A 12,354-nucleotide genomic window follows, 5' to 3' on the forward strand; every position below is an offset into this window, starting at 1 on the left:
TTCATCAGCTCACACGATTAAATCCGCAAAAAGGAGTGCATTCTAATATTGTATCAATATAGCCAGAGCAAAATATATCAATACAATAGTTTGAGGAGCACTAAAAAAATTTTTTTTTCTTCTTAATTTTCCTTGTTTTTTTCTTTTTTTTAAATTTATTTATTATGATATATACATGAATCATTTTCACAAAAATTGTACATTTGATGACCCATCATGACTTTAAGTAAATTTAAGTACTGAAATAAATTTCCAAATGGTATTCAAATTAATTGACAATAATTGCTTAGTGAATGTAGATACATAGCATTTTATAAATGGTTCCTGTCTAATGCGTCAGATACTCTTTAATTGCCTTCTTTGCATCTTATTTAATCAATTAAACAAACGGTTAATTGGAAATAATTTAGTTGCGAAAATTGTGTTATACATAATATATAGCACAGAATGTATGCAGTTTTATTTACTTTTGTGCAAACAGTTGTCCTAGAATTACTTACCATGATTAAATTACTTCTATTGAGTTTTCAAAAATGGTTCTATGATCTAGAATCTTAGGATAGCTACTTTAAAAAATTTCATCATGTTTGTTGTATTCTAAGAACAAGACCTAAATATTTTTTGGCCATTCAACCCTAAATGATCGTCTTTCCTTTTGGGCGACCACGATTTCATAAACAATGTTTATTAGCGAACATACTAACCGAATGTAATTCGAACTATTGTACTTCTAATTATTTCGCAAATATTTAAACTGAAGAAAGTTTCTAATTTTTTCCTCATTGGCGTATTACTTTAATAATTTCTATTAAATATCAAATAAATAATGAATACATGTATATAGTCCATATATAATTATTGTTGTATTTCAATTTGAAAGTGAAAAGAAATATCTTTTTCATGACACATTCAATGTATAATGGCTTTTTAAATTTCTAATTTTTTCCTCATTGGCTTTAATAATTTCTATTAAATATCAAATAAATTATTAAAAATAAACCTGAATGGTGAGGTTGAGGAAGACTTACCCTGATGTAGTTGTAGGGGTGTTGTGGAAAGAGAAATTCGTTCAACCATTTCCGCATCCTTTCACGTAAATCTTTACCGAAAATAGTTTTTCAACTAATTTTAGTTTACATCACTTCACTTAAAAAAACGTACAAAAACAATCCAAATAACCTAACTTAAGTAAGGCGTTACCCTGGACGACACTATCGCAAAAGATAATACACCCTACAGATAAGAACATTTTCAGCTCAACGAAAAAAATTCTATAGCTTTTTTAAAAAAAAACTTTTTATTCACACCCTCGACATCTTAGATATTAGGCAAAATATTTTGACTTTCGTTTTCGTGATTTTTGTGCTAACAAACAGCACAAAACGCAATAAAAAATATGCGAGTCAACTATTTAAAACTAGATATTTGTCAGCCATGAAATTTATTAAAAAATTTAATTCTATTACTGTTTAAACTGATGAAAACCGATTTGAGTACAAATAATAATATTTACAACGTAAATGACATAAAATTAAAGATATTCATCCACTATTTAATAAAAAAATACTGATTTTCTCAGAAAACGTTGAGTAATACTGGCAAAAAGAAATTATTTGTGAAAATAGAAAAAATAATTTTCCCTCACCTCAAAACCTTAAAATCGATTCATATAATTTCGATTTTAATCGCTTAAAGGAAATAAATAATATCGAATAAATAATGAAATAAATAACTTAAAATAGTTTCGATCAAAGTCGATAGCTTAAAATCTGTTGTTAAGCTTAACCGATTTATCCCGAGATAACTCGGATATGTATAGATTGCAAATATTTATTATCCCGAGATAACTCGGGTATGTATAGATGGCAAATATTTATTATCACGAGATAACTCGGGCCAAGCAGAATTTGGAGCACATGTTTTGTATGATTGTATATACAATGGTTGCTGAATTTACATAGAATATAAAAAGAGTACAAAAAAAATGGCGTGGTATTAAAAACTATCATTCATAGACTAATATTTAATTTTTTCCGTTTGCCCGAGATAACTCGGGATAGTATACTTATTGTAAAGTAAATGTTTTTTACTAACGAAAAAAATTGAATTTCAGTTTAAAACTCGTGTATTATATTTTATTTTAGTTCCTTGTATCTATTAATTAAATAAAAAAATATACTGATTTTTTGCATTTTTTTTTATTCAAAACAATTGGCAAATCGATTTTACTTTCAAAAATTCATCATAAAAAATTTAATTTCAAAAACGTCTGAGAAAAATAATTTCAAAATCTTTTTATTTGTACTTCAAAAAGTATGACTGAATAAAAAACGAAACGGAAAAGAACATTCGTTGAATAAAATACCAATATATTTTTGTGCGGCGAAAGTTAATTCGTGACTCATCAAGATATGTTTTGAGTTTTTCATTGAAAAAACTGCTCCAATAACAAATACATAATATATATGAATGTTACAAATAGGACATCAGAGTCGTGGTGGCTCAGGGGATAAAGCGTTCGCCTCCAAGTGACGTGAACTGCGTTCAAATCCCAGTCATAGCTGGTCGATATGAATTCCGCAACCCGCTCGCACCGACCACAGTGCAGACGTAAAATATCCTCAGTGGTGGACGGATCATGGGTTAAATTCCCCTTACCATCAGGCTAACCGTGTGAGGTTTCCGTGGATTTCTTCTCCATGTTGCACAAATGCGGGTTAGTTCCGTCACAAAGTCCGCCCAAAAATCCAAGTCTTTCATCCAATACTTCATCCAGGAGTTCCTTTGTCTTCTGAATTGTGTTCAAAATTACAAGGTTACGGAGTTGAGCGTTGTAGTCGTAAACCCAAAACATTGGGTCAGCTGTTCAACGACGATTATAAAATTAAATAGAACATATCATCCGAACACATTTATTTTGTCTTATAATCGTCGATGAACCCAATTTTTGAGTTTACAACTACCAATGTTCAACTCCCTAGCCTAGTAATTTTGAATTTAATCCAGAAGATAAAGGAGCTCCTGGATCAAGCATTGGGAGAAATTTCGCCCTCGTTTAGGCCTTTGTGATGCAACTAACCCGCATTTGCGTTACAAGGAGAGAAAACCTCTCACGGTTAGACTTACGGTAAGTGGACTCTAACCATTGAGAATATTTTATGTCAGTACTGTGTCGGGTGCGGAATTCGAATAGATCAGAAATCGCTGGGATTCGAAGCCCGTTTACCTCATTGGAAGGCGAGCACTGTATCCCTTGAGCCATCAATAACATAATTTTTATCGAGATCGCTTTTTTTAGTCTACAATATAAAACATACATCAGAAGCCATAATTTTGAAGATATTGTTCAAAAGCAATTTTAAAATCATCCTGTAGAAAATGTATTTCACTAAATTAATCAGTACTTTGTAGGGGGGGTTATATTAGATCAAATATACAGGTTAGAAAACAATTAAATATGGATATTGAAAAACAAAGATCTTAGAAGCACGAAATAGAGAAAGCAAGTGTTCATTCATCATTTCAGTTTAGCAGGAACCCTCTATATAAATGCTTAACAATTCATGTAATAGTAGAAAATACTACTATTTGGCTCATTTAGTCCTTAGTTTGTGACAGCTCTCCATGCACACACATGGTATGAGGTTGTTTAAAAACCCATATAGAACACCTGGAAATCAATTTTTCTAGATGCGGCCTTCTACGGAAACAAACATTTTAATATGCTTTCCTGACACTGGCGATACTTTTAGCACCCGGCTAGTAAAATTTTATCAATAATAATTGTTAATAAATATTAGAAATATTATTAATATTAGGCATTGAAATAAAAAATATACTTACGATAAATCTATCCGATCCAAGTAAAGGAGTTTGAGCCTGTAAATAGTACATCTAGAATCTTANTATAAATATATATATACGTATATATATATATATATATACATATAAAAAAATACAAGAAAACACGAAGAAAGTTAAGTTAATATATATATATATGAATGATAGATTAAAAAGCAAAAATAACAAATAATCTCTTATACAATTATACATTTCGGTTCGGTAGTTCTTATACAAAGAAAAGGTCATCATTCAAAAAAGTTTTATGTATTTATTTAAGAAAAATTATAATTATTGTTACTATGTGTGAACTGCTAATGAGTTAATGAATAATACTTATCCTATTAATAATTAAATCATTTACAGTGATTAAAATAGAAAACACTTTTGCGGTAGTGATGCTCATTCATTTGTGCAGACGGTATTTTAAAACGCAAAATACTTATGTAGATTATTTTTTTGAGTGGAATTCACTTTAGATAAACGAGTTTTAGAAATGCTCACAAAAAAAATCCTTCTCGTTGCACAAATAATTTTGCATATGCAGAGAAATAGGCAAAATATAAAATTAACATGACGCTTTCCAAAGAAAAGAAAACTATTGGAGGGCTTTCGAATACGATGTTTATTTAGAAAAAAGTGCGTTTAGGTATCTGATTTCTTAAAATATCGTTTGCATAAATTTAAAAGGAACCATTGGAGTGTGCTAAGTAGGAATCTAATCGTTGCATCAAATGCTATTCAAATAATGTAAGCTATAAAATGTTTTACACATTAAACATAGTATAAAAAAGATGTAGAATAATTATAATATAAAATTGTTCTAAAACATAAATACTTACTTGATCATAGTCTGGGAGTAACCATCCATCTGTATTCTGGTGAAAAAAAGAGAGAGAGATTCACCACAACAAACAATTTCAATAACTCTAAATATCTGGATGCAAAACATGAAGGTTTGAAATTTTAAAGTAAACTTTGTAATTACTATGGCCCGGATTTCGATGACATTTGCATTTTTGGACATTTTTTGCCTTTTAGAGCATTTTTTAGATTTATAGGGCATTTTTCTTTAAATTTTGGGGCGTATTTTGCATTTAAAACATTTTTTAAGTTTTTTGTTAATTTTTTCCAATTTTTATCAATTTTTATTATTACACTGGCTTCTAAACAATGAAGAAAATCTCTAGGATATTAACAGGTGAAGCAACATCTTTTCAAATTGAAGAAGAATTGTCAGTAAGTGAGACCGTCTTTTTCAAGTACGCACCAATAGCACCAGTAGACGTTGAAAGAAGCTTCTCCAGGTATAAAAATTTACTTTCAGGCAAAAGACGCTCGTTTACATTTCGAAATATCAAAAAACATTTAATAATCCAATATAATTCTGTTATTTAGTAATATAATGAGATGGAAGTTGTTATATTCATTAAAGATTCTATACAAAATGAAAATGTTTTGGAGTCAATAAATTTTCCTTTTTTTTGGTTATTTTAGGATACAAAACATATTTTTCAAACTTTAATGAACGTAGAACAAGTATTGCATTGCTTTATATTTTTTGAAATGACTCATAATAATTTTAAAGAGTAAAACATTGTTTTAGTTCAATATTTTTACTTTACTTATTTCTTGTCATAAGGCATTTTTCGCATTTTTAGAGCATTTATAAGGGCATTTTTTGCACCTTTTAAGGGCATTTCTTGCACTTTTTAAGGGCATTAGTTGATATTTTTTAGGTCATCAAAATCCGGGCTCTAGTAATTACAATATAAATGCCACGGTTTTCTTCATTTTTTTAAAGAACCGCTTGAATCCTGTTAAAATAATAATACACAAATATTTGCTTCTATGAGCATAAGGTACTGCTCTAAATAATCATGAAGGCACAAATGTAATACAGTATACTTGATGATAAATGACTTCAATGGCTTCAAAAAAATATGAAAATAGCGATAAAAGTCGGCATGTTTAAAACGCTCAAAAAAGTAAAAGTCCAAAGATTATCGTCAGACGTGAATGAAAAAAAAATAGTGATTTGAAACAGAAAATGTGAAGTTGCCAAAGGAAAATGAAAATTAAATAGAAAAAATAAAACTCGAAATGACGCAGTACCGGAGAGTGAAATACAAAATTTTAAAAAAATTTTTTATAAAGATGAACTATTAAAATCGCAGTAGCCGAGAGAAACAAAGCATGCATTTCCACGCGCTACAGAGAGATGGTGAGGAACTCATGTCGTTAACAAGAGCATTCACATAAGTAAAACAAGATTCTCGGGAATCAAGACGTGCTGATGCGTGTATTGGTAAAAAATTTGACATTATCGAAATTCAATTTATCACCTAGGTTCCAAAAATATGCGACAATAGATGATTCATTGCAATTTTTTGACAGCTGACTTCTCTACTCTGTTCCTTTAGTCCAACTTGTCTTGTTTTTTTTATTTGTTTTAATATATATATCCGTCGCTGAACACCCGACCGAATTCTGGGTTAATGACTGCTAATGTTCAACTCCGTAGCCTTGTCATTTTGAACCAATCCAGAAGACAAGGAAACTCCTGTATCAGTACCCCCAAAGGTATTGCGATTCCACAGATTTAACGTGCATCAGTCACCATTTATTACAGTCCTCAGCCGGCCTGGGATCGAGCCCACGAACTCTTGGACATGGGTCCAGTGCCCTACCAGCCACACTTTCCTGGCCCAACTTGTCTTGTTTGCCCGCTGTTGCAAGTTATTCACTCTCGAAACAACCACAGTTTTTCTAGCTTTCTTTTTTTTCCTCGTATTTGCCATTTTTCGAAGACAATCATGAACATTTTGTTTTAAATCACTGTTGTTTTTCTCATTTACGCGTGGCGAGTCTTGAGCCAATTTTTTTGCCACTCTAAATATTTGATTCAAATATTGCCATTCTCAAGGCTCACCAGAGGTAAATGACTCGGAAAGAGAATTTTCGAGCTTATAAAACATGAAATTTTTATCTTTGAATTTATTGAATATATATATATATAGTGTGAACTGCTAATGAGTTAATGAATAATACTTATCCTATTAATAATTAAATCATTTACAGTGATTAAAATAGAAAACACTTTTGCGGTAGTGATGCTCATTCATTTGTGCAGACGGTATTTTAAAACGCAAAATACTTATGTAGATTATTTTTTTGAGTGGAATTCACTTTAGATAAACGAGTTNTTTCAATTTTTTGAATATATATATATATATATATATATATATATAACTTAAATAATAACTAGAGAGATAAATAAACTAATTAATAATCAGCATGTTTGATGTAAACTCCAGCAATCTAAAGATTGTTGGGGTTTACATCAAACTGACACTTAGCGAAACTGGCACTTAGTGAAAATACAATCGTTAGATTTCTTAGAACAAAGAGATTCATGGTAATATCTTTTTTTAATCTTTAATATGATTGTTTCATTTATTTATTACTATTTTTTTACACTGTTATTTTCAGCACCACCTTTATCTGCAAGCAAAAATCGTATAAAAATAAACTACAAAATTTAAAAACTTTTTTTCCTTCCAAATATATAGAGAAAAAAACCCTCTGTGTTGAATAAAATATGAGTTTTTCTCAGAATCTAATCCCGAAAATAATTAGCAATCATTTTACGTATTTTAGTTTTACAATAAATATTTACGTCAATGCATTAAAAGTTAAATTAAGAATAATATTTATAAAATTTAATTTCTGTAACAAGTGTTTTCAGAAAAAAAGATCTAATGGAAATTTTTCTAAAAAAACAAGGTTTAGTTCATAGTATATATTTTAAGAGAAATAAATAAAGGGCTGTAAAATATTTAGCTCCTAAAAATGGTTGGACACTATAGTTTAATTATGTGACAAATTCGGTGCAGCAAATGGGAAAAGCTGTCTGCAACATCATCATTGGAGGAAGCAAACTAGAATTAATCTCAACACAGAAGTAATTAGATTTCCAGAAATGTTTCGAATGTTCCATTTCCTCTGCACAGTAATTCTTCTCATAGAATAAATAATCGACCTCCCATGCAATGAGTTCTGAAAATGCAACCGAAATCAAATGCGACAAACATAAAAAGAAAAAAAAAACAATTCAATTTCCTTCCGTACAATAGCACATTTTTTTTCCGCAGAAAAATAGTTTGGGAAAAATTCTAACTTTTAAGGTCCTAATAGAATTGGACCAGACGATTCATCAAAGTGTTTTAAATCTAGCGCAATTAATTCACTCGCATGATTCAAATTCGAATAAGTTGATTGGAATCAGCCGGTTCTAGCAATCAAAAAAATGGAAGCAATCAAAATCTTGCTAACCGCGTTCGTTCCAAACAACTGAATTAATTTTTTAATGATTGTATAAAAATGGTAAAAAAAAAGCTACTGAACACTATTGTTTTTCTGTTTTCCTTTACAAAACTAATATATAAAGATAGAAAGTTGCCTTTTGTGATATTTTTTCCGTCGGAATTTTTTTATTTTTTAGACCTGTAAGAATCTATCTTGAATGCTTTGAAAAAAAAAAAGGCATTAAGAATTCGAATAGAATTTTCAATTGCACGGTGGTCGAAATACTGCAATATAACGCTACTTTATTTCGTAGTTTGCTACATTTGTAAAAAATAATAAATAAATAGGAATAAATAATCAACTAGTTTGTAAAATTTCCTTGCAACTACTTTTTAATGTTAAGATTTAAACAATTTTTTTCGAGTCTTGTTTTGCTCTCTCTCTTGATTGGTAGTACTTCTGTAGTCTATAAATTATAATATATATAAACTGTATAAACTGTCTTTTCGGTACAATAGCAGCATTCATTTTAAACAAATCCATATTGAATCCGGCAGAGTTTCAATTATTTTCAGTAAATAGCAGTGATTCGAATCATTTGAATCTACCGATTGGATTCCCTGATTAAAATCAGAAATGAATCATCGAGTGAATGATTCGACAGCTCAAATAATTCATTCATAATCCCTGTTTAGTTAAAACAGTCAGTTTTGAATAAAAATGAGAAGACATTTTTTACAAATACTACTTAAGATTTGCTTCCACATTTTCCCCACTCAATCATGGCATTTTCTGTAATAAAACAATTGAATCTGTTCCAAAGATGATTCTAAGTCAAATAAGGTAATCATTTTAATTGATTTTTTGAAATGGTTTTTACAATTTTTTTTCTTTTTGAGACAGTTAAAGTTACTTCCCGCAATTGAATTTTTGAACTTGTCATGTTAAAAACAATCATTTTTAAGAGACATATTCTAAAAATTGACACTATATTCTAAAATTAAATGCACACTTTTAATTATTTAATTTCAAAAATTTCGTATTAGATTTCTTTTAAAAACGCACACACACACACACACACACACACACACACACACACACAAAACAAAGTATCTCAATTACATTGATAAAAATGAGTAATATGTAAGATCTTTCATGAATTTTATCTATAATGTCAATAATATGCATGCATGCACAAAGATTCAGGTTTGTTGACACAATCTTCTTAGAAGAGAAAAAAAAAAAACCCTGATCTTTTTGTGTAAAGTCTTACAGTTTTAAAGGGAAAAAAAATCGCCTAAATGAACAACTAGTCATGCTAACAAGTGACACAAAGTTTTTGAAAAACCCAAAAGAAAAAGAAAAAAACTAATGTTGCTAGAATGAAAATGAAAATCGTTTGTAGAATCTATACTTTGTACTAACATGAGAATCGAAATGTGGGGGTCGAAACGAGGGAGAAATGACCCCCAAAACACAAACAAAATTTTAAAAAGGAGGGAACAAAAAAAGGTGGGAATCGTATCTTACTTTTCCAATCAAAAGACGAATCCGAATTCGAGCAAAAAATTTCATCTTCAGTTCAATGCTTCCATCTTCTACGTTCGAAGGAACGGGGATAGTTTGAGAGCAGAATTGAATCTGAAGAGCAAAAGAATCCTCCCCCTCCCCCAATGGCGCATGCGTAAACAGCACAGGGGAGATGCCGTTTACGGACTAATCGAAACTAACTTACATATTATGTTGTTTTTTTCTTGGGAGAGAGGGGGGGTGTCTTTATTTTTGAATGTAGACTATCTGATACTTCAAATTCGACACTTTTTGTGAAAGAAATAAAAGAAGAAAAGATGTTCGTCGGAAATCCGTACAATTTGTCCTTCAACTCAGATTTTTGACCCCCTAGACCAGCGGTCGTGTTCCTTGTAATGATCACAAGCGTTTTAAGTCGGTATGAATTACAGTAAGAGACCCTTTCAGTTTTTTACTTTAAAAAAAAAATTCTATAGAAATACTAAGAGGATTATTTTGTAACTTTGAGGTTCAGAGTATGTGATTTCTCATACTTAGCCAATATGATTTAAAGCTTTCAGAGGTTTATAAGACCTACAATTCATTACGAAAGAAAACGTGTATTTTTGAGCACCCAGTGAATAAAGGAAATTTTTGTTAAAACTTGAATCGACTACTTGAGTTGCTATTTTTTAAAACTGCATAAAGTTTCGTAAACTCAGAGTAAATATTTATGAAGATATGGACAATTTTATAAAAAAAAAATTATTTTTTTAAAATTACATTTCCCCCCCCTTTTTTTTTTGCTATTTAGTTAAAAGTTACTTTGCTCTAAATTTTTCTATATTCAATGAAATTAAAAAAAAAAATTGGTGAAATTTAAAATTAATTATAATATTGGTTACCTAAAATCGGAAAAAAAAAATCGTTAAAAACTGCTCAAGATATAAGTATTTTAGCTAGATTCTTTTTACAGCGCATGAGCAGAATTTTTTTTAATTTTTTTCATAATTTTGTAGGGAATCGTACTTGGTAACTAATGATAAAAGCTTTATTTAAATATCTCAAAAATTTTTAAGCAATTTTCTAAGTAGTTTTTGTACTTTTTAAAAGAAAGCTCGAAACGATAAGAGATTATCCATAAATTTCATCTTGTACTAGTAAACAAGAATGAAACCGGCATTGTGTGAGATCAGCCTCCATAAAAGTATGTTACCTCCATAAAACTATGTAAAAGTTTGTATTTCAGACGATTATTATAAAGTATTATTTTTTCTTACTAAATTTTGTGTTTTGATACAAATAAAATTTGTGACAACCCCTCTTAGTTTCGAGGTTTTTCTTTAAAAAAAATAAAAAAGCTATTTAAAAAATTTATTGAAATTTTTTCAATTTTTGAGATATTTAAATCAAACTTTTTCCTGAGTTGTCAATTACGATTCCCTACAATATTATGAAAAAAACTTTTTAAAATTTTTACTGCGCATGAGCAGTAAAAAAAAACTATCTTAAATACTTGTACTTTGCGCAGTTTTTTACAAATTATTTTTTTAAAATTTTAAATGAATAATTTTGTACTAAATTTCAAATTTTTCCGAAAATTTCGTTTCATTTCGTTGAATATTTATAAAGTTATATTAAAAAAAACGTAATACAAACAATTATTTTTTCTTTATGAAAATGGCCATCTCGCCAAAAATATTTACACAAGGTTTACGAAATTTAAATTAGTTATTAAATATAATAACTAAAGTAATCGACGCAAGTTGCAAGCTTAAAAAAACAAACTTTACAAAAGTATAAAAACTACTGAGAAAATTGCTGAACATTCTTTAAATTAATATAATTAAAATAAAAATTTTCATTCATTACCATGTACGATTCACTACAAAATTATAAAAAAACATTTCAAAATTCTTTTCAGTGCATGAGCTGTATAAAAGAACAAGCTTAAATATGCATAACTTGCGAAGTTTTTAAAAAATTTTCTTTTTAAATTTTAGAACTTCAATTTTGTAATTAATTCTAAATTGCTCCAAAAATTTTGTTTCATACCATTGAATATGTATAAAGTTACTAAGGAAAAACGTAATGAGAAAAAATAATATTTCCTAAAAATGTCCATATCTTTATAAATATTTACTCTCGGTCTAGGAGACTTTATGCAGTTATTAAAAATAAAAAATAAAAAAATCGATACAAGTTCCAAACTTATTGCTTGATTTATCTAGCACAAGGGTGTTCAAAACTGCGCGTTTTCTTTCGTAATTTATTGCAGGTCCCTTGAACCTCTGAAAACTTTAAATTTTATTGCTAAGTATTACTACTGAACAAGTTACAAAATAATTCTCTGAGTATTTTTTGAGAAATTTAAAAAATTGCCAATAAATAAAAGCGTCTCTTCCGTTATTGTAGGGTAGTGCAATATATATATATATATATATTGTACTACCCTACAATAACGGAGGAGACGCTTTTATTTATTGGCAATTTTTTAAATTTCGACGCACCAAAAAATCGACGCACCAAGAAGCAATCATCCGATTGCTTTGAAATTTCGTATGCATGAATGTTTTGAACAGATATGGCTGGAATGATGCCGACTGGGGACGTATAGTCTTTAGCGACGAATCCCGCTTCCAACTGTGTCCTGACGATCATCGAAGACGTGTTTGGAGACGCACAGGGCAGAGGGGG

At 29.5% G+C, this 12,354-nt stretch overlaps 1 protein-coding gene across 1 annotated transcript in view; it reads right to left on the reverse strand.

The window, feature by feature from the left end:
* Positions 1–12,354, reverse strand: part of LOC107439267 (disks large homolog 1) — a gene marked incomplete in the record, with an annotated part of 144,892 nt that overhangs the window by 71,897 nt on the left and 60,641 nt on the right. The window contains 2 exon segments of the mRNA XM_043051194.2: positions 3,844–3,879; positions 4,683–4,718. Of these exon segments, the coding sequence (XP_042907128.1) occupies positions 3,844–3,879; positions 4,683–4,718 (72 nt within the window).

Source organism: Parasteatoda tepidariorum, chromosome 4 (genome assembly GCF_043381705.1).
Source record: "Parasteatoda tepidariorum isolate YZ-2023 chromosome 4, CAS_Ptep_4.0, whole genome shotgun sequence".
NCBI lineage: Eukaryota > Metazoa > Arthropoda > Arachnida > Araneae > Theridiidae > Parasteatoda > Parasteatoda tepidariorum.